Source organism: Notolepis coatsorum (genome assembly GCF_963971535.1).
Source record: "Notolepis coatsorum genome assembly, chromosome: 17".
NCBI lineage: Eukaryota > Metazoa > Chordata > Actinopteri > Aulopiformes > Paralepididae > Notolepis > Notolepis coatsorum.
In genome coordinates, this window is record NC_140181.1 from 64,259,422 (window position 1) to 64,282,491 (window position 23,070).

Genomic DNA, 23,070 nt, shown 5'->3' on the forward strand with positions numbered 1-23,070 from the left:
ATGGGGTCAGGGAGGGAGAGAGAGGGGATAGCGCTGCTCGCTCAGCACGCTTTGATGCCAGGAAATGTCTTTCACCATTGTGGATGGCGTTTATGCTGCTTCATGGCACACTGTTAAAAATCGCCCTGCGCAATCTCAGTGGAAACGATGTTAGAGAGAGAGAGACGGGGATGGAGAGAGAAGAGAGGAAGAGAGGGATAGAGGGGAATGGAGGGAGGGAGAAGGAGGCTGGGTTATGGGCTGGAGGAGAGGGGGAGGTAGAGAGAACACAGAGGTTGGCTGGTTTATATGAGGGAGGACAGAGGCCTTGTGGGTTACACAACCCAGAGATAATAGAGTGTGTGTGCGTGTGTGTGTGTGTGTGCACATGTGCGTGCATGTCTGTCAAAGCACAAATGCCTATGTACAGTCTGAATAAAGTGTGTGTGTGTGTGTATGCGTGCCTATGTGTGTATGTGTGCCCCTCAAATTACGCCACTGTGTGTGTGTGTATCTGTCCAAGCTAGTGTTGTCAAAAATATCGAAAAATCGATACATATCGATTCTGAATATTTAAAACGGTTTCAATACTCATTTCCCAAAATATCGATATTTAATTATTCAAAAAAAAATAAAAAAAAATTGTATAAGGAAGTTGCATTGTTCATTTCAATACCTGTAATAGTACAGTAGTCCACACACACACATGTGCATTCAGTTAAGTCTGAATATGACTAATACAAACAGTTCAGTTTGTCAGGTACATGCAACACAGATTACAGTGTTTACATCTGTCTGCTTGAGAAAATACCATGTTCTGCAATAAAAATGATTGAAGTGAGATGAACAGTTATTTTTAAATGTGTGATCTAAAGATAAACAAAGGGTTTTAAAAGTGTTATATTTATCTTCTCTTATAGTACCAGAGAGAAGCTGAGGAGAATCAACCAGCAACAAAAGCAACATTTATTAAAAAAAAAAGAAGACAAAAAAAGGTTTTCTTTTTTACATTTTAAGATTGAACCTTTTTCCCTGTGGTATCGAAAATGGTATCGAATATCGATACTTTTCAAGGTATCGTATCGAAGTTCGAAATTCCAGTATCGTGACAACACTAGTCCAAGCACAAACCCCTATGTACAGGCTAAAAAAAGCTTGTGTGCGTGCGTGCGTGTGCGTGTGTGTGCGTGTGAGAGTGTGTGTCTTGGAGTGTCTCCTTCTCCCACACAGCTGTGATTCCCTCTGTGTGATCCATTGGTGGTGACAGGCAGGCAAACACAATTTAGACTTGCCCATCAACACACACGCTACACCAGTCACTGCTGTGGCAGGGCTCCTCTGCCTCAACACACATCTGGCTTAACAAAGGGGAAAAAAGGGAAATACCAGCTAAATTCTAGTTTAGAAATATGCTCTTTTCTTCCTGTGCCCGTTGCCCCCCAAGGTCAATTTATATCCCTCAGTTAAGGTTTATTAAAATCTCTATTGGCAAGGAAGGAGAGCGAGAGAGCAGAGTTGGTTACGCCCACTAATCGCTGATGTCAAGAGCAATATTCCAGCTCGACAGAGACTTGACGGATGGCGCTGGGAGGGAGAGAGGGGGACTGTGACGGGACCCGGGGTGAGGCGAGTGGAGATAGCACTGTTAGAACAACGCTGCTCAAACAAAACATGGTAGAGGATCACGCTCCGTGTCCACGCCTCCAGAGCAGCTCCAGTCTGTACATCTTGATAACGCCACAGATTAAGACTCACTAATTCTCTTGATTTATGTTGGGGGGGGGGGGGGGGGGGGGGGGGGGTAGGAGGGGTGCTGCTGGTGTTCATAAATACTGATTGGGGGATGAGCCGGCGGACCGCAGGAATGACATAATGTGAACTCTCAAACTGTGAGCGTTCCCCCCCCCCTACCCTCCTCTCTCTTGCGAACAAAGACACAAGCATAATGTGAGCGGCTTGCGTAGCATTAGATCATCGTAGGCGGCCTCACACAGCAAAGATACTGTAGCTGTCAGTGACTGAGGCTGTGGTAACCGTGTACAGAATGTCAAAAGGTGTCTGTGTATAACGCAGAGGAGCCACAGGGGGGGGGGACTGTGATGATGTCAGGAGTCGTTTTTAAAGGGCTGTCGACGGCGCTGGGTTTCAAGGTACAAGCTGTAGACATTCCTCAGCCCTCGCAGCAATCCCTGAAATGTCCTCCTCTCCTCTCCTCTCTCCCCTCTCCGTGACTGATGCCCCTGCCCTCCCTCTTGCTCTCTCCCTCTCCCTCCAACCAGTGAGAGTTAATTTGCACCATGTGTTCTTTTAATGGAGAGAGAGAGAGAAAAAGAGCGCAAGAGAAAGCACGCCGATGGGAAGCGTGTGAACCCGATATCACTGTAAATCTCCACTTCCACAACCTCCCTCCCCTTTCTCCTCCCCCTCCTCTCTCTCTCCCCCTCAGTTTTTTTTATTGGCATGTCACACTTTGGACAAGCTGGAAATTACACTGTGCTGAGCTGAGAAGCAGCAGTGATACACTCCAGATACCCACTTAAGCCCAGAGAGGAGGGGAAGAGGAGGGGAAATTAAGGGAGGGGTGGGGGGTGGGGTGATGGAAGGTGGTATGAGGAGGGTGTCGGGGGGTAAAATGGAGGAGGAGAAGGGGGAGTAAAATTAGCCATCCATGTCAGAGCAAGGGGCCAATCCAATTAAAGCTTGACCAATCCACGCAAATGTGTTTAGTGTCAGGTTGTCCCGTCCTGCGCTGGGTGGCCTGGAATACAAGACATTCTTCGCCCCTGAACACCATGCTCAGAACCCACTAGTCGTGGGATGAGAATTAATTTCCTGAGATACAAATCAGCTACACAATGGCGGGGAGAGTGAGAGGTAGGCGATGGGGAGACTACAGCAGGGAGAGACTACAGCAGAGAGACTACAGCGGAGAGAGACTACAGCAGATAGAGACTACAGCGGATAGACTACAGCAGAGAGAGACTACAGCGGATAGACTACAGCGGATAGACTACAGCGGAGAGAGACTACAGCAGAGAGACTACAGCGGAGAGAGACTACAGCAGAGAGAGACTACAGCGGAGAGAGACTACAGCGGAGAGAGACTACAGCAGAGAGAGACTACAGCGGATAGACTACAGCAGAGAGACTACAGCGGAGAGAGACTACAGCAGAGAGAGACTACAGCGGATAGACTACAGCAGAGAAAGACTACAGCGGAGAGAGACTACAGCAGAGAGAGACTACAGCAGAGAGAGACTACAGCGGATAGAAACTACAGCAGATAGAGACTACAGCGGATAGACTACAGCAGAGAGAGACTACAGCGGATAGACTACAGCGGATAGACTACAGCGGAGAGAGACTACAGCAGAGAGACTACAGCGGAGAGAGACTACAGCAGAGAGAGACTACAGCGGAGAGAGACTACAGCGGAGAGAGACTACAGCAGAGAGAGACTACAGCGGAGAGAGACTACAGCGGATAGAAACTACAGCAAGGAGAGACTACAGCAAGGAGAGACTACAGCAGGGAGAGACTACAGCAGGGAGAGACTACAGCGGAGAGACTACAGCAGAGAGACTACAGCGGAGAGACTACAGCGGATAGACTACAGCAGAGAGAGACTACAGCGGATAGACTACAGCAGAGAGAGACTACAGCGGAGAGAGACTACAGCGGAGAGAGACTACAGCGGAGAGAGACTACAGCAGAGAGAGACTACAGCGGAGAGACTACAGCAGATAGACTACAGCAGATAGACTACAGCAGATAGACTACAGCAGATAGACTACAGCAGAGAGAGACTACAGCAGATAGACTACAGCGGAGAGAGACTACAGCAGATAGACTACAGCGGAGAGACTACAGCAGAGAGAGACTACAGCAGAGAGAGACTACAGCAGATAGACTACAGCGGAGAGACTACAGCGGAGAGAGACTACAGCAGAGAGACTACAGCAGAGCGAGACTACAGCGGAGATAGACTACAGCAGATAGACTACAGCAGATAGACTACAGCAGATAGACTACAGCAGATAGACTACAGCAGAGAGAGACTACAGCAGATAGACTACAGCAGAGAGAGACTACAGCAGAGAGACTACAGCAGAGAGAGACTACAGCGGATAGACTACAGCAGGGAGAGACTACAGCAGATAGACTACAGCAGAGAGAGACTACAGCGGAGAGACTACAGCAGGGAGAGACTACAGCAGAGAGAGACTACAGCAGAGAGAGACTACAGCAGATAGACTACAGCAGAGAGAGACTACAGCAGAGAGAGACTACAGCGGATAGACTACAGCAGGGAGAGACTACAGCAGAGAGAGACTACAGCAGAGAGAGACTACAGCAGAGAGAGACTACAGCAGGGAGAGACTACAGCAGAGAGAGACTACAGCAGAGAGAGACTACAGCGGATAGACTACAGCAGAGAAAGACTACAGCCAGGGCAGGAAATTAACTTTTTGACTCACCGGCCAGTGGCGGGTAGATGGGACAATTCTACCCGCCAAGCATATTTCTTACCGGCCAAAAAAAATACGCATTTTTGTGTCACATACAGGGAACAAACTTAACTTTTTGACTTACCAGCCATTTGGCTGGTAGATTTTAAAAACTACAAGCCAGGCAGAATTTTTACCAGCCAAAAATTATAAATAGCTTTTTAGTATATCGCCATGTGTTATTATTACTATAATACTCTCATATGCTATTTTCAATTAATATCATAAACAACATAAGGAATATTAGCATAATTTTTAGTGGACTGAAGGAATGAGTCAGTGTTAATAGTTTTAAATGCAAATAATTTATTGAAACATAGAAGTGGGGTCGGGACACATCATATTATGTTATGATGAATTGAAAATGGGGGACCCTGATGTAAACAAGACAAGTCTTTCTCTGGTCTGCATCCCCGTAACAATTGTATGTATTGAGCTGTACTGTACCCATTCTGCAATCAATCAATCAATCACACACACTGTTTCAACTCACCACCCCTGCATCATATTGTAGTCTAGTCTGTCTTCAAACTTCCACTCCTCTCAACTTTTTTATATTTGAATATCAACATTATCTGTCCATCCTCAGTAATCCTCAGTTTACTATAATATACTCCTGACTGACTTCATCGTCTTTCCAAACGCACGCCCCCCCCCCCCCCCCATTTCCCTTTCCTCAGCAGTCCACTCTGTTCTCTATGGCTCAGCTCTGCCTCTGATAACGTAACGTTCATTTCGGGCGATGTGGGCATAAAGGAATGGCGACGGTGCAAAGCATGTTAGATGCACTTGACTCGTTGTGAGAAAAAAGTTGAAGTCTGTTGAAGTCCGAACATTTAAATCTCTCCGGTCATAATGTCCGGTGAAAATAATTCCCTCTAAGCACAATTTGATTATTTGAATTGTATTAAAATAGGCTAAAATTAAATAGGCTATGCGATGAACAAAACAATCATTACATTTGTTTCATCGTTGCTTCACCAAGCAGGAATGACAACGATGTTGTCAGCGGGAGCTTGGTGCTGGATTTTGCGAGAAGCATCCAGCTGCAGAGCCACAGAACCCACCAGCGGTGCCCGCACGGTGCAGTACTCTAGCCATTGGCAATTCAGCTGTTGGGTGGGGGGCGCTGCTGAGCGGTCCCCAGACCGGAGCTGAAAACACTGCTGCTCTGTGGCTCTGCAGCTGCATGCTTCTCGCAAAATCCAGCACCAAGCTCCCGCTGATGCAGTGGATTTTGTTAGCTGCCAGGTGGCGGGCAGATCTTAATTTCTAGTCGCCAAACATTAAATCTACAAGCCATTGGCGAATGGCGTGTGCTTATTTTGTTCCCTGGATATAAATTTTTTTCAGTACATTTCAAGTAGATAAGCTATTACGTTGAAGAATAGACACTTAAAGAGGCCAGAGTTAAATTTGTACTCTCTCTCTGAAGTGACTTCTCACTATCTGCAAACAGCTCCACTGTCTGTGTGTATACTAAGGGGGCTTTCTCACTCACCCATTCGGGTCCGTTCAGTCTCTGAGTGCGAACTCCCCCCCCCCCCTCTCCCCCCTCTAGTTTGTGTACACACTTCAGTCTTGGTTCGCTCCGGGTTATGTTTACGATTTGCGTTTTGAGCGTGTACGTTTGCCGTAGGCGATGAATGTGTCACGCTCGAAAATGTAAACAGGAAGAGTGTTAACCCTTTCTCTGCCACGCTTATATCCATCCTTGTAGCCAGTCTGCCAGCTCTATTTGTCTATGGAGATGTTCACCTACTTTGCAGGGCTATAACTTTTTAAATTGTATTGCTAAATTGACATTACTATGGCCCATTCAACATCGATTAGCTATCGTTCAGGGTGTAGGAACGTTTTACTTTTTCATTCACACATTCATACAAAAATACGGTCTAGAGTATAAATATGTTTTTATCGTTTTCTGCAGTATTTCATAGAACGTGAGTTATAGCCATTTATGCATATATTAGATCATCAAATGCAGTTTGATAGCGATTGACGCCAGATACACATTTTTTATTGTACAAGGTCCTAAACGTCATGACTCATCATCTGCTGGTGACCGGAGGGGGGGGGGGGGGTCGTTTATAATGCAATGACCGACGTTAAATGTTTCATGTAGTATGGGTATTGATCATAGCAGTTTGTATGGATAATAATCAAAAACGCTGAAACTCACCGCAGCTTCCTCGTAGCGATGGGGGATGATACTGGAGCAAAAAGATCGCTATTATGGGATGTTGATCTAGGCAAACCATTTCCGGGTTGTATAATACTATATACGTCCAAATAATGTTGTTTATCGAGTTATGGCAACGGCTCGATTATCCATTGTGTCCAGATGGAGTCCCGCGAGCGATAGCGAGTGGCGGACGGAATAGGGGTGACACCAAGCACTTCCGGCCCCACTTCCGGTTTGGCAACTCGCCGATCGGCCACCAGGTGGCGGTATTGAAGCGCTGGAGAGTTGAGCGGAGTCCTACAGCACCAGTCAAGGATCCGTGGGTGAAATATGAATATGAATATACCATGACAGAAATTTGAAATATTGATCTCAAAGACGCTGTAAAACGTCATTGGCAGATTAAGCATGGCGAGGAATGACGTCTTAACACGTCATCGGCGGAGAAAGAGTTAACACGGCGGCGGAGACTGGATGCTGATATAAAATAAACAAATAACCAATAAATATGAAGTTATATTTGAACCTCTGTTGTCAAGCCTCGTCAATATAACCCACCCCCTTTTCTTGTCAATATAACCCACCCCCTTTTCCCAGGGCTAACGCTAAGCTAACGGCTAACGCTAGTTAGCCTATTACTAGTCTAGTATAGCCACTGTAGCACTTATTTTTCAGCAAAGAACGTGCAATAAACAAAACGGATACATTCACTGTGTGTGCTGCCTCTCATTTGTTGATGAAACAAAACTAACATCAACACAATTGAACAGCAAAAGCGGAGTTTAGTCTCATCTGCGCCGATTTTGTTAGCTTACATGCTAACATGAATGGAACGTGAATGGAATATGCCAGTATAACAGTATAGCATTGTGGCTAGCAGCTAACGTTAGCTCACGTTAGTTAGCCAGCCAGCACCAAACTGATGATATCGGGAGCCATCAGTAGCTAGATAACATTAGAGACACCACTGGTCTATAGAAATAAATGCATTCGAACAAGAAACTATAGTAGACATAGCAATGGCAAACGCTAAGCTAACGGCTAACGCTAGTTAGCTTAGCCTGTTCAGCAGCTAACATTATCCCATCGCTCGTGGCAATTATATTGCATGTCATTGATCTACTGGTCGACCACGGCCGACTGGTTGGGCCCCACTGGTCTAATAGAAATAAATGCATTCGAACAAGAAACCAATGTATAGACATAGCAATGGCAAACAAAATTGCCAGGCCTAATGCGAGCCAGGGAAGTGCTGTGCTTTGTAACGTGGCTTCATGTTTTCATCCACTGAGCTCAGCTGTGAGGCTCCACATGCTTGTTTGGTTGAGGTCTGAACTCGCAAATTGCCCGTAAATATCGTTTTTGTGGGTATTGTCCAGTTGTTGCTGTGTGGTTTTATCTGCCCAAAATTCAAGCAAGTAACGACGTTGTGTGTGTCAGCAAGTTGATACAAAAGCCTCCCCGCTCCCACTGGCGCGCACCCGGAACCACCTATTTCAGTGGTCCAGGTTCAGCGCCCCCGGGGACACTGATTCGTCCCCGGGGACGGGGGGGAGCGTTCTCACTAGGACAGACACACCCTTTTCTGATGCGAGCCGGCTCTGATTCGACCCCGAACGGTGAGTGAGAAAGCACCCTTAGTAGCCTCCAGATGCAGCCAGGATTCTCCGGCGCTGCAGCTGGACCCTATTGGTCAAATCACATTCAGCATGCCTTGCCCTCAGCTAGAATACGCATCGAATCTATGTTATAAGACATTGATATCAGGAACTATCTGTAGCTACTTCTAGCCGGCTATATAACGTTAAGACAACGCCTCAGTGAACTATTTAGTTTACTGGGACATATAGAGCTAACGTGAGCTAATGTTGCCTACCGAGCGAACGGACTTCAACGGAGGTATTATGCACTCAACTATAATTGCTGGAGCATTTGTTGATATCAGCAGCTATCAGTAGCTAGCCAGCTAGATACCGTTAGACAATGCCTCATGTATTAAAACTAAAAGTGAATAGTTGACTGGGTCATTGTTTAAACAGTAACGTTAGCTCACGGAGGTCCGCAATAGACTAGAGCAGACTGCCTCTGTGTTGATACAAGCAGAAGCGAGCAGAGCAGAGCAGAAACGAGTCATATCCACCCCAGGATATGACTTGTTGCCACAGGTTTTTTTCAAAATAAGAGTATCATGAATCGAACGTTGCTAACTGCCGGAGCCATCGATATGACTGGAGCTGCGCTTGGGGCGGAAATGAGACCCGCACAGGATTTTCAAAATAAGAGTATCGATATGAACTACACGCCAGGTGGCGGGCAGACCTCTCATTGTTAGTCGCCAAACCTAAAATATGCCCGCCATTGGCGGGTGGCGGGCTCTAATTTCGTGCCCTGACTACAGCAGAGAAAGACTACAGCAGAGAGAGACAACAGCGGATAGACTACAGCAGATTGACTACAGCGGAGAGAGACTACAGCAGAGAGAGACTACAGCAGAGCGAGACTACAGCAGAGCGAGACTACAGCAGAGAGAGACTACAGCGGATAGACTACAGCAGAGAGAGACTACAGCAGAGAGAGACTACAGCGGATAGACTACAGCAGAGAGAGACTACAGCAGAGAGAGACTACAGCAGATAGACTACAGCAGATAGACTACAGCAGATAGACTACAGCAGATAGACTACAGCAGAGAAAGACTACATCAGAGAGAGACTACATCAGAGAGAGACTACAGCAGAGAGAGACTACAGCAGAGAGAGACTACAGCAGGGCTTGGGTCTACAGCAGGGAGAGACTACAGCAGAGAGACTATAGCAGGGCTTGGGTCTACAGCAGGGCTTGGGTCTACAGCAGGGCTTGGGTCTACAGCAGGGAGAGACTACAGCAGGGCGAGACTATAGCAGGGCTTGGGTCTACAGCAGGGCTTGGGTCTACAGCAGGGCTTGGGTCTACAGCAGGGAGAGACTACAGCAGGGCGAGACTATAGCAGGGCTTGGGTCTACAGCAGGGAGAGACTACAGCAGGGCGAGACTACAGCAGGGCTTGGGTCTGATCCTGCGGAGGGCAGACTACCGGCGTAAACCCCAGAGTCCTCCGTTTGTGTGGCGCTATGAACACTAGCCCACTTCAAAGGACCCTTTTACCCTCTAATTTAGTGTGCACCCCCCCCCCCCCCCCCCCCCTCCTCCTCCGGAGACGGACATTTTAAGTGCGCCGGGGAGACCTGGTCATTGTAATTAAAACGCAGCCTGTGATTATCTCCATATACAACAGCCAGGACAGAGGCACGCTGGAATTGTAAACGTGTCAAAAGTCTACCTGCTTTCTTCACATCTCTGCTACATTTGTTTTCCTCTCCCTCTCTTTCTCCCCATCAAGGCCTGAGCCAAAAGAGATAGCGAGCGTCCCCGTCCCCCCTCCCTCGATGTAGGAGCGCAGCGCGTTCTCCTCAGATGTTAGTGAAGATATCATAGGAGGCAATTTCACTTGTGATGTGCCAAAAAAAAAATTGTTAAAAAGTGGCTGAGGCGCCACTGAATATTTAATATATTATCAACAACGCTGCGACAAGCACCGACATTAACACTCACAACTGCCAGGCCTGAATGACTAATGCCGCAAGAAAAGGACTTGACAAATGTTACACGGATGTGTGGCTGTGTGTGTGAAATGCAACCACGTGGTTGAGGTAAACTCCACTAATGAAACACTGAGCGGGAGAGAGCAGGCGAGAGGCTGTTTCTTTTTGTGTGAATAATTTAGTGGTGCTGCCGGGTCAAAGAGCTGCCTATTGATTGAGCTTTTAAAGGGTCTTATGAAAATGTTATGGCCCCTGGCCCGTCCCACCAACCAGCCCCAATCCCTACAGGCCCCCTCTGGCCCAAGGCTGCACCCTTCATCTGGCAAGGTAATCACCACACACACACACACACACACACACACACACACAAAAACTCCATTTTGATTCTAGCCCGTCTTCACTTCCCTCCCCTTCCTTCTCCCATCCTAGAGAACGATAATCCTATTGGCTGAACAACCGGTTTCCATAGCAGCATTTGGCTAATGCATGGGAAGGGCAGTGGGGGTGAGACCAAAAAAAAAGGTTATCTGTCCAAAAAGGTGAGAAGAGGGGGGTGATGAGGGAGAAAGGAGAGGCTTTCATGGGCTCCTCCCGATAGTGCTGCTGAGCCGAGTGCAGCCTCCTCTCCTCAGGGCAGTGTTGTGTTGTTATCTCAACCTTGCCGTTTGTGTTGCTTTATTTATTCATCGCTGTGCCCGCGTGGACAATCAATCTAGTCTGCCTCCCCGAAGAGACACAGGGTTCTGTGGCTGGCTGGCTCAGCCTGCCTACCTGTCTCTGTCCGTCTGTTTTATAAAAAAAAAATTAAATGCACCAAGCTGGCAGACTGATCCCCAGAGCGGGACTAGGTGTTGTGAATCCTCTAGCGCGCTCCTGGGGCTGTCTAAGAACATGCCTGCTTGGAAACAACAGCTACTGCTGCCAGGAGTGTGGGACCCAGCGCCACGGCTTAACAACCTAATGTCACTACAAAGAACAGCATTAATGCTGCCTTCAATGGCATTTCAAGTGAGTAGAGGGAGAGCAGGAGGGAGGGATGGAGGGAGGGACAGAGGAGGGAGGGAGGAGAGGGATGGATGGAGGGAGGAGAGAGGGATGGATGGAGGGAGGGAGGGAGGAGAGAGGCAGGGAGAACAAGCTGCATACCTCATTGAGGAACATTAATCAAAATGGCCATAATGGGGAGTTGCCTCATACTGCATAAACAGCAGTAAAAAGCTCTTGCTCACAGGGGCGAGTCACAGCCCAACGCAGGAAGGAGGAGGGGGATTTACTGTATTTGTCAAATAAAAGCAGGGTAATCTAAGCGGAATTAATTTCCCCAATTGAAAAAGTATTCCATTCCATGTATTAGCCTAGTGCGGTTAGCGGTTAGCAATACTGTGTCAGCAAGCGTTTTTTAGCCTAGCGTTTTCGTCTTATTGTCAGATAAATTTGAAGGCAAATGGCTGTTGGTGATTCTTTTGCTTTAAGGCTGCTGCTCAAAAGGGGAACATTATTGGCACAATGCTTCAAATCAAGCTTTCAGCTTTCAACACAGCCTGGCTATAGATGCCCTTGTCAAAGCTGCTTCCTCACACAGAGCACAAAGACAAGCACACACTTAAAAACAGACACACGCAAAACACACACACTGGTACACATGCACACGCCTGTGAGTTGCTGCATCTCCACATGTTCATGCCTGAGAAATGTGCCAGCTCACTTATGGCTGCAGGGTGGACCGTGGAATACAAAGATAGAAGAACTGAGCACCACACAAACACACAGCTATAATGCCCCTAATGACTGCAGCCCTCCTCTCTGAAGAGATGGCAGCGGCTGCTGCTCCACTCGATAAATATTAACAAGAAGTGCGACTGATGGCGGTGCTCACTGATCCATAATTGCATTTCAAAATGTTCGATGTAGGGAGGGAGGAGTGCAGAGAGAGAGGAGGGAGGGAGGGAGAGACAGAGGGAGAGAGAGAGGGAGGGGAAGATAAAGAGAGAGGGAACACAGCCTTCTAGGCAGCCTAGTGATGCCCGTCTAGTCAACCTCCCACCCTGATCTCAATGGCTCAATACTGGCAGGAGGGGTTTTTGTCCGTCACAGCTGCACTTTTTGATGCTCGCCGTTGGTCGACACACCAAGCGGAAAAGGTGGATCAGAAAGGTATCCAGCAGTCTTTGACCACTAGTTGTTGAGAGTGGCGCTATAGAGCACAGTAGGAGGAAGGAGCTCCGTGAAAATGATCATCACGCGTTCTTCCAGTGTACGCGCTGGGACGCACAAAGCACCGCCACGAGCACAGGGGTGATGTGGTACACGAAAAGAAGCATGCCACGAGCACAGGGGGTGATTGTAGTACACGAAAAGAAGCATTCCACGAGCACAGGGGGTGATTGTAGTACACAAAAAGAAGCATGTCACGAGCACAGGGGTGATGTGGTACACGAAAAGAAGCATGCCACAAGCACAGGGGGTGATTGTAGTACACGAAAAGAAGCATGCCACGAGCACAGGGGGTGATTGTAGTACACAAAAAGAAGCATGCCACGAGCACAGGGGGTGATTGTAGTACACGAAAAGAAGCATGCCACGAGCACAGGGGGTGATTGTAGTACACGAAAAGAAGCATGCCACGAGCACAGGGGGTGATTGTAGTACACGAAAAGAAGCATGCCACGAGCACAGGGGGTGATTGTAGTACACGAAAAGAAGCATGCCACGAGCACAGGGGTGATGTGGTAAGAAGCATGCCACGAGCACAGGGGGTGATTGTAGTACACGAAAAGAAGCATGCCACGCCACGAGCACAGGGGTGATGTGGTACATGAAAGAGTGCACCGGAGATGTGTAAACACGACCCTGCGCTTCAAATGTTTTGGTCTATATGATCTCCCTCGAGATCTAACGAGCTAACTGCCTGCTCATCAAAGGAGGTCGCCAAACCGAAAGTGAAGGTTAACACGGATGGGGATATAAACATTGCAAGAGCAAAGTAAACAGCGAAATTGACTTTGCAAAGGTTCTACGAGGCAGGACATTTATTCAGCTTGTAGGTTATAGATCAACAATAGAAAACGGGTCTATTTGGGTGGAAATGAGAATATGAACAAAAGCGTGTATACCTTGAATGGAGTGGAAGTCTATTTGACCTTGCTGTGTATTACACTGAATGGATAGTTTCATGAATATGGGCAGATAGGCTCGCTTGGAGGATAATTAGCCGGTGGAGCTAATTGTTAGGCTAATTCTCAGCACTATGGATTCCATTAGGCCGGCCCACAGAAAACAGAATATCTGCCCGTTTGTGCAGCGTATTTATGCACATACATTTGCATCTTTATCAACATTTTTAATTAAGGGCTTTGAATCGTTGGCTTTTTCCAAGGTTGGGTGATAAGCACCAGCTAAGACCATCAGGAGAAAAGCTCTGTGAGGTGGAATTAGCATTTGGTGAGTGTGTGTGTGTGTGTATGTGTGTATTTGTGTGTGCACATGCTGTTTACATTAGAGCTGGGAAGACTGCCCTTAGTGTTATATGCTAACAAACACACGTGCAAATAGACACACAAGCACACAAAGAGCGCAGGCATATACATACACACACAGTACGCGGTCAGGCCAAACACCGATCAATAGGAGCTCAGGTTTATAGCCCGTTGCAGAGGGATGAGAGGGGGTGAGTGGCACATTGTATCAAGGCAATTCATTCTCCACACCACACTCACCTATTGTTTCCAAACACCTATTCAGCTGGATTGATGTACAGCAGCCAGCTCCAATAATACTGCATGCGCGGCTGCGCGCGCATGTACACTAGACCAGTAGGCTAAGCTTAGACAAACACACGGCATCACAGCATCTAGGCGCGCACACACACACACACACACACACACACTTCTCCATACACTCATCTAGCAGTACAAACAGTGCTCAGCCAACCTTGAGACGGTTACAAGAGACGGTTACTTGAGATGGAGGGTGATGGGGGGGGGGCAACACACCCATCCAAGGGGTCCTGGATATGAAACACAACATCCCTCATGATCATCCCTCTAAGCTGCCAGGGTCTGTGTATGAGCTGGACTCCTGCTGGATAACTGTATTGTACATGGCATCTAATTAAATGTCCATAAGCACAGAGATCCATGGGAAAGGAAGGGGGAGGGAGGGAGGGAGGAGACGAGAAAGGGAGGGAGAGAGAAAGAGAGAGAGAGCTGAGCTCCTCTGTCCCTTCCAGCCGCACAGAACCTCCCCTGGGGAAGCAACACAGCAATCACTCCATTAGAGAGACAGAAAGAGAGAGGGAGGGAGAGAATGAACACAGCTGAGGTGGCCAATAACAGCAAATGACTTTAGCTACAAGCACAGGGGGGGGGGGGGGTGAACACAATGACTGGGACAAGAGAAAGGCGGAGGGAGAGAGAGAGAGAGAGGTGAATGACAGGAGATAAAGAGAGAGAGGGGGAGGGAGAGAGGGGTGATGTGTAGAAGCAGATGGATGAGATATAGAGGAGGAGAAAGAAATAAAGACAGGGAGGAGATGAGTGAAGGAGGAGAAGAGAGAAGGATGGATTGTTGAGGATGGAGGCCGGACAGACAGATATTGCCTGTGACTGATTTCATGGCGGATTGTCTTAGCTGTTCAACCTGCACTCCTCTCTCTCTCTCTCTGGTGATATCAGCTCATGTGTATATGGAGTTCATATTTGACTTGGTCCCATTACTGTGAGTGAGGGTGGTGGTGCGGTCATGTGCAACAACAATCTCTTTTTTTGTATAGTGATCGTTTGTATATTTTTACATAATTGCACTAGTATTGCTTATATTTCTATTATAATTAGACATCCCATGTCTATAATACCAATATACAGTTGAGGGAACACAACTCATTCAAATGTGTCAAAATTAGGTGGATTATTGGCGATTATTTTAAAAGGTTAAATGAGGGGAGAGGAGAATGATGAGAGGGATACAGACTCAGTGAAGGATGAAGATGAGGAGAAGAGAGAAGGCAGGGAAGGTAAACTTGTCTGACAGTTACTCCTGTCGAGTCATTCTCTCATCTCACAATCCTTTGATTCTTAATTCTTGCCTTGCCTACCAGTTAAAATTAATCCATTATGCCTAAATCAAGAAAAATAAAACGTGGTCCTTCTTCTTCTTCCTCTTGTTCTTCTTCTTTTTCTTCATGGGACTCAATGTCATCCTACAGGGGACAGCTACAGTATATAGATAGCGAAAGTCCATTGTAGGCAACTCTAAGCTTCAACATTTGAAGCAGCACAACAAGAGTCACAAACACGAAACCTGTAGGGACAGATGAGTGACCCAAGACACTGTGAAAGTAATCACTTAGCGGAGAATAAAATGGTTGTCCAGCTCAACGCTCTGCCTATATGGAAAGAAGAACTCCCCCCTTTGTGACGGATCTTTCTGAAAGAGTTCACCTGTAATGTCAGCCTTTCTGCTCATGGCAGAAAATAAAGAAGATAAAATAAAAAAAATAAAAGCATTACAGGAATTGAAGACTACTAGTCATCAGCACACAGTCGAGGTGGTGAATAGGTCGTCTGCATACGGCTGAGTGGTGGACCGTCATGGATCCATGGAAAGGTATGGATTTTTACTATACAGTCGTCCACAATATCATACAATAAGGGTGCACCGATGTATCGGTCGGGTATCGGTATCGGCCGATAAGTGCCTTGTTGACTGCAATCGGCCGATAAGCTCAAATGTGCCGATGGCAGTAGCCGATAAATATCCATCAATTTGTGTCGCGTCAAAAGGCAAAAAAAAGTTCAGTCAAAGCGACCTGCACAACGCCGCCCCCACACACACAAGCTACTGCATCAAAGTTACTACTTATGATTAACAAAGGCATTCGTTTTGTGGCATTAACGTTATATAGTTAGTGTTACACGTTCAATAACATCAGCATATTATTTACCCGAACATAGCAAGTAGCAAGCATTACTCAATTCATAGCTCAGTTCCTTCCGTTGCTCAGAGCCCGTACTGAGTTGTACCCATTCTGCAATCTGTTAATAAAGTTTTCAATCAGACAAATGTATAGAAAAGCTTTGTTTTATTATAACATTCGTTGCAGTAAAATCATTATGCCTCGTTTGGTCATCCTGCGGAGCGCTGGTAATCTACTCGTGGCCAGCGGGGAGCTAACGTTATTAGCGCGTTGGTTTGTTTATCTCTCGCTGCAGATCAATGGCGGCAATCCAGGAAGTAAAAAACAAATACGCGCTTGCCGATTGGTGGTAACAGCAGAGGCGGGTGCAAGCGGTGTAACGTAATTGGCAGAATCGACTGTCAATAAAAAAAATGCTGTTGCATTGCATTGGTTGAGAGCTCTGGTTGAGACAATACTAGTATCCAGCTGCAGCCCGGCAGACCATACTGGGAGAGATATAGTGCTACATGGCATGGTGGAATTAATACCATAAACATATTTCTTGATGTTTCCTTTTTTTAAGTAAGTAAAGAGGCCTATGTTCATATCGGTGAGCACAATTTGTAACATAAAAAGAGAGACGTGTAGCCTATTTATTTAATATTGTATTTATTCATTTTATTATTATTATTTTATTTGTTGCCATGGCTAAAATAATAGTCAAGCATAAGGCTAAAACATTTTCATAAATATAACTTTTTGTTATTTGGTTATAATAAGGGCTTTTCTATGCATTTGTCTGATTGATTGATTGAAAGCTTAATTGACAGATTGCAGAGTGGGTACATTACAGTACAGCTCAGTGGACTGGAGGATGAAAACCAGAAAAAGACTTTCGGCTTTTTTACATAAGGGTCCTCCATTTTCAATTCATCAAAACATTTAGAGACATACAAATATACAGTAGTTTCATAAAAAAAAAAAAAAAAAAATTACAATTTTCCCCCCACAAATATCGGTATCGGCCAGTTGAACAATCGGTATTTGTGGCAAATTTTCATATCGGTGCATCCCTACCATACAAAATATATATATATATATATATATATATATATATATATATATATAATGAGACCATTACATAAATAGGACCATGCCAATTTTATTAGATGTCATATCACATTGTTGTACTGGAAAGCAAGCAATGCTGTCACTAAGGTGACCTTCGATTTTTTTTGGGAATTCGAAGCTTCGGGGCCGAGATTCGAGATTTTTTTTTTCTTTTTTTTTTATTAATAATAATTAAAAATCTTTATTTATTTTTTTATTATGTTGTGGGACTTGTACAGCACTTTGTTCAAATTTGTCAGTGCTGTAAAGTTTAAACCTTTTTAAATCTTAGACAAACAAAACACTTTGCTTTCATGAAATATTGTAAGCCGTCATTTGAGGCTTTATAAAAGCAGCACAATGAACACAAATCTGTCAGTGCAGAGTCCGACCTCATCTTAAATAACAAACAGCACTCATCTTAAATAACAAACAGCATTGCTTGTTGTAGTTAAAAAAGAGAGGCAGAGTTGATTTTGCAAAAAAAAAAAAAACTCATAAATATATATATATATATTTTTTTTTAATAATCGAATTTTATTTTCATATTCGAATCCCATGCCCATCGAACAAAGCTTTGTAGCTTCGAAGTATTTAAGACAGCCCTAACTGTCACACACCGTTATACTGTCCAATAAATATAGTGACATGATATTTTGGGCATATCACCCAGCCCTACTATTGAACATCAATAATAACAAAAAAGCATTCAAATCGTCCATTTGTCAACTAATCATGAGTAATTTTGGACTTAGTCTACAACAAAAACTAAATATCTGATAAGCGCTAGATTTAAAGGCCCAGTCTGTAATATAAACAAAACAAATGAGTAGCAGTGCCACACACAAAATAAAGTTGATTGATACAGGGACTACCACTAGGCAGCAAGGACATATAACTGAGCCCTTGATACAGGGACTACCACTAGGCAGCAAGGACATATAACTGAGCTCTTGATACAGGGACTACCACTAGGCAGCAAGGACATATAACTGAGCTCTTGATACAGGGACTACCACTAGGCAGCAAGGACATATAACTGAGCACTTGATATAGGGACTACCACTAGGCAGCAAGGACATATAACTGAGCACTTGATACAGGGACTACCACTAGGCAGCAAGGATGTATAACTGAGCACTTGATACAGGGACTACCACTAGGCAGCAAGGATGTATAACTGAGCACTTGATACAGGGACTACCACTAGGCAGCAAAGACATATAACTGAGCTCTTGATACAGGGACTACCACTAGGCAGCAAGGACATATAACTGAGCCCTTGATACAGGGACTACCACTAGGCAGCAAGGTCATATAACTGAGCCACTAGACAAATAATTATTGCGTTGAGTTTTGGATTGCATTTGCTGTATTTTGTAAAAAGGTTATTTATGTTGGTCAAGTTCCAAAGAGGTTATTTGACCATGATGTATGTGAATATGTCTCATATTTATATGAGTGTTTGCTTTGGAAAAGATTGGGGTTTTAGAGAGGTCCTTCTGCATGATCGCTTATGGGAGATGCAATTTTACAGATCCAATGATAAAATCAGCTACTCAATTATTTAGCTGACAAAATCCTATGAATATAGTGGAGGAATTTCCTCAGTCAAGGACGTCCACAATGTGTTTGAATGTATTTGTTCATGTGTTCCTTACTGTGAACATGTGCACAAATCACACTATGATTGGCAAGACTCTGTCACACACACACACACACACACACTAACAAACATACACACGACTATGGGCGCTGCCGGGGCCCACCGCGTCCCTCTCATCAAATATAGATTGTAAACACATTACAAGGTCACGGCACCAGATGTAAAGTGAAACTAGCCCTGGTGGAAACACGGCAGAGTATTAGCGCACGGCTCTGTGGAGACGAGCCGCTACCTTACGCTCGCGCCATGCGGTGGGAATCTCCCGTCTTACTCGACGCGGGGGTGGTGGGTGTTGCTATTAGACCTAAATGCACTGATGATGATGATGATGTACTTTCAACAAAACGAGCATTATCGCACCACACCAGTCACTTAATTGAGCGGATCGCTGGCATCAGAAGGATATTGTACGCTCGCTATGCTGGCGCCTAATGATCTGGACACAGGCACGGAGGAGAATTAAAGCTAATGGAGGGGCCGCACCTTCTACGGCTTCCTCCCATCTTAATTAGCTTTAGCCCTAACGCCGCTGCATACATTTACTACCTTCTGGGTGTTCAGAAGCGCTCCCTCCCAGCCCGGTCATCGCCGTATCCAGGCAGACATTTTATGAGCCGGGCAGGCGACTCTATGCGGCGGCTGGGTCAATACACTACAGCTCACCCGCAGCTCACCCGCAGACACGGGGAGAGGAGACGGCTAGCGCTGAGAAAACACACCGCTGAGACCGACTGTCCCAACAATGGGATGAAGCCAATAATGTCAGAAAATAGTCACTTTCCTTAACCTAAATGTAGGACGGGGCACCTCGGGATGACCAGGCAGGTACGTGCACATAAGAGGAGGGAAGTGCATGTAGCTGGGATGGGGGTTTGCGGCATTCTTCTTCAAGCAGAAATAGAGAGAGCCCCAGTGGGAGACAATGATGAGAGAGAGAGGAGCACCTCAATCCCAGCCCCTCCCCGTGCTGGGGAGAAATTGATGGCTGCATTCAGGATTTCTACACACCACTAATTGGATTCACAGGTCATTAGATAAAGTACACGGGTGACGTTGTTACAGTCTAAAGACTGAGAGGAGAGGGAGAGGGAGAGGGAGAGAGAGAGAGAGAAAGAGAAAGGAGGACAGAGAAAGAGAGAGAGGGGAGGAAGGGGGGGGGGGTTGATATTGATGAGGTTGTTTGGTCCAGGACCGATGCAATTTCCTCCCCTCCCCGCTGAAGCCCCATTCCGCCGGCCCGCAGAAGGGGGCCTGATCGATAATTTGTGTGGCGGACAAAAATTGGGGGTGGGGGGGGGGGCTGTCTGAGACAGAGGAGAGCGGAAGGGGAGAGATGAGACAAGCAGCTGGGAAAATAAAAGAAGGGACTCTGCCTCCAATAAGAGTCTCTCTGCTCAGACCCCGTCTGCCCTTTCATAATATTGTGTGAGAGTGGAGGATGAGATAGAAACAACTATTACATGGACAAAAGAGAGAGGGGGGGGGGGTTCTTTCTCTCCCAGAGGGCATTATGTTTGCGTCCAGATTATGAGTGCGGTGAGATTGTGCGTCAGGAGGGTTGAGGGGTTGGCTGGGTAGATGCCACCATCACCAAACAACTCAAGTCCTGATCCACAAAGAGGATTTAGTGTTGTCTAGTAAACAAAGATTATAGAGTAGCTTACTAGCTACCAAGCGTAGTGAACATGGCACCTAGGTTTGCTCTTTCTTTTGTTTTTTTTCACCCATTTCTAAGCCCCCAAAACCCAGTGAGTTTATTGAGAGGCCTGTACTTGTTTAGAAGAGCCAGCGGGGTTTGTTGTTTTTACACAAGAGGACAAGGGTACAGTCTTCTCAAACACACACACACACACACACACACAGTCATGCAGATGGCTGTTCATTAATTACAGATGGATGAGGAGGGAGGGAGAAACACAGAGACAGAAAGAGATGGGGGGGGGGAGAAGGAAAAGAGAAGAGGAGAGAATAGGGGAAGAGAGAAGAGAGGAGGGGAGGAAAGGGAAGAGAGAGATGGAGAGGAATGTCAGCTAATGGAGCCAGTGTTCTCTCTCTCTCTCTCTCCCTGGACAATTACCTCTGCCGGCCCCAGACCTCTGCTGGTGCTCTTAATCAAGGTGCAGGTGTGTGTGTGTGTGTGTGTGTGCGTGTGTGTGTGTGTGTGTGTGTGTGTGTGTGTGTGTGTGGGTGTGCATGTTTATGTGAGAGATGAGATTCCTGCCATACTCAGCAGTCTCTAGCAGCAATCCGATTAAAGCTGTGCTGCTGTGGGGCCCTCTGCTAGGCCTACAACCCACCTTACACCACCCTCACACACACAACCTCCCCACACACAGCTAGACCTACACACAGAACAAAAGCGCACACTCGCAACACATGTCCATGTGAGAGCATGCATGCTAATACACACACACGCTACTTGGTTTCCTCCAGAAGTGGTGCGTGTGGTCCCTGCGCTGACCTCCCATCATCACCATGGCTGTTGGCAGCCATTACGTCGGCCCCCTGGGGCCTGCCTGGCAATCGGCGGGCCCTGTGCTCTCGGCTTAGACAATGGAGCCGTTAATAGACAGGCAGCGCTCACTGCAGAGCTCAGATGCTGCTTCATTTGGCTACTTAGCCGCTGAATTTCTTCTCCCCCCCCAATTAATGGACTACATATTCCACTAGCCCCTGCCTGGTGGGCGACACAGAGACACCTGTGAAAGAGCCAGCATGAAGAAATGGAAGCTCAGACAGCCATGCATATGGAAGCTCAGACAGCCATGCATATGTGTGTGTGTGTGTGTGTGTGTGTGTGTGTGTGTGTGTGTGTGTGTGTGTGTGTGTGTGTGTGTGTGTGTGTGTGTGTGTGTGTGTGTGTGTGTGTGTGTGTGTGTGTGATATGCGTGTGTGGTGCGATACATCCAAGGTGTCAAGTCGTTGAGGAAACTTGCATAATTTTGCTGCCGCCCCCAACCGGCCTTGATGAATCAGCCGTTCTCAGCAGCAAATTAAAAAGCTGATTTCTTTGTTCGGCAGGAGAGGCAATTTTGCCAATTTAGGTTGTAAAGAACCAATTTCAAAGTGAAATGGTGTAGTCCTCCTTCATTAAATCAATTAAGGGCTCCGACAAACATCTTTATTTCCTTTAACAAGCATCAATTCACTGCCATCACATTGCTACCCTGGGTTAATATTCCACCCCCCCCCCCCCCCATTTCTCTCCACGTGAATCGGGAAAACAATTATTATGTACCTCCAATTCAATGTAAACCAATTTCAATTCAAAATGTATTCCGCGATGACTCATGCCCGATTCTCATCGGACTTCCACGGCGAAAAAGAGAAAAAAAGGAGAAAAAAAGTGCAAGTCGGCATCTTCTTTCCCCAACATAGGAGCGCTGGCAATTATGGCAGATGAAAGGCATGTTTGAAGTGGCTTTCCCAGGCCGCTAGAACAACAGCGGTTGGGCGGGCAGATAAGGCCAGCTGTGGATGGGTGGGTGTGTGCCTGCCTGCCTGGCGGAGCCCCGGGCCCCACGTGAGGACAGGACATGGGGGATATGCAGGGGACAGGAGGAGGAGGCACAGGAAACGGCTACTCACCAGCTTAAAGTCCTGAATGCTACAAATGAAGTAGGGAGTGTTGGGCCGTCGGCTCTCGATATACACACAATCTGGAGAAGAAGAAGAAAAGAAGGAGTGTTAGAAGATGACGCTCACGCCCATTTTGTGTTTATTTTTTTCATGCAGCACTGCCAGTCGGTATATTAGCGTGGTGTTACCTCTCTTGAAAATACCCCCCCCCCCTCTCTCTTTCCATGAGTCAAATTCAATTGGAATGCGAGTAATAGGATTAAGGACATTTGGAGCACTACAAGGTTGCCTTTCCAAAGCAAACATTACACCCAAGGGGAATTATGTTATTGTTCCACTCCATTTGTACACCAGCGAGTGTCAGATAGCAAATACTGACTTAACCCCCCCCACTCACCTACCCTAATTCACTACTCTTGCCTAAATATGTCCAGTTACCATTCCTCTTGACTGGTGTGGTGAGGCCTGGGGGGGGGGGGGGGGGTGCACCCCTTCCCTCTCATTTCTTAAAATGTTGCCAAATTACATAACCCTTGCAGTGCACTCAGTGGCCCCCGGTGCATTGTG

General features: G+C 46.5%; 1 protein-coding gene across 4 annotated transcripts in view; it reads right to left on the reverse strand.

Moving 5' to 3' along the window:
- Positions 1 to 23,070, reverse strand: part of rerea (arginine-glutamic acid dipeptide (RE) repeats a) — a 249,906-nt gene that overhangs the window by 89,138 nt on the left and 137,698 nt on the right. For all 4 annotated transcript variants that reach the window (XM_084333675.1, XM_084333674.1, XM_084333673.1 and 1 more), the window contains exon 4: positions 22,513 to 22,583. In XM_084333675.1, coding sequence (XP_084189801.1) covers positions 22,513 to 22,583 — 71 coding nt within the window. The remainder of the gene's footprint in view (positions 1 to 22,512; positions 22,584 to 23,070) is intronic.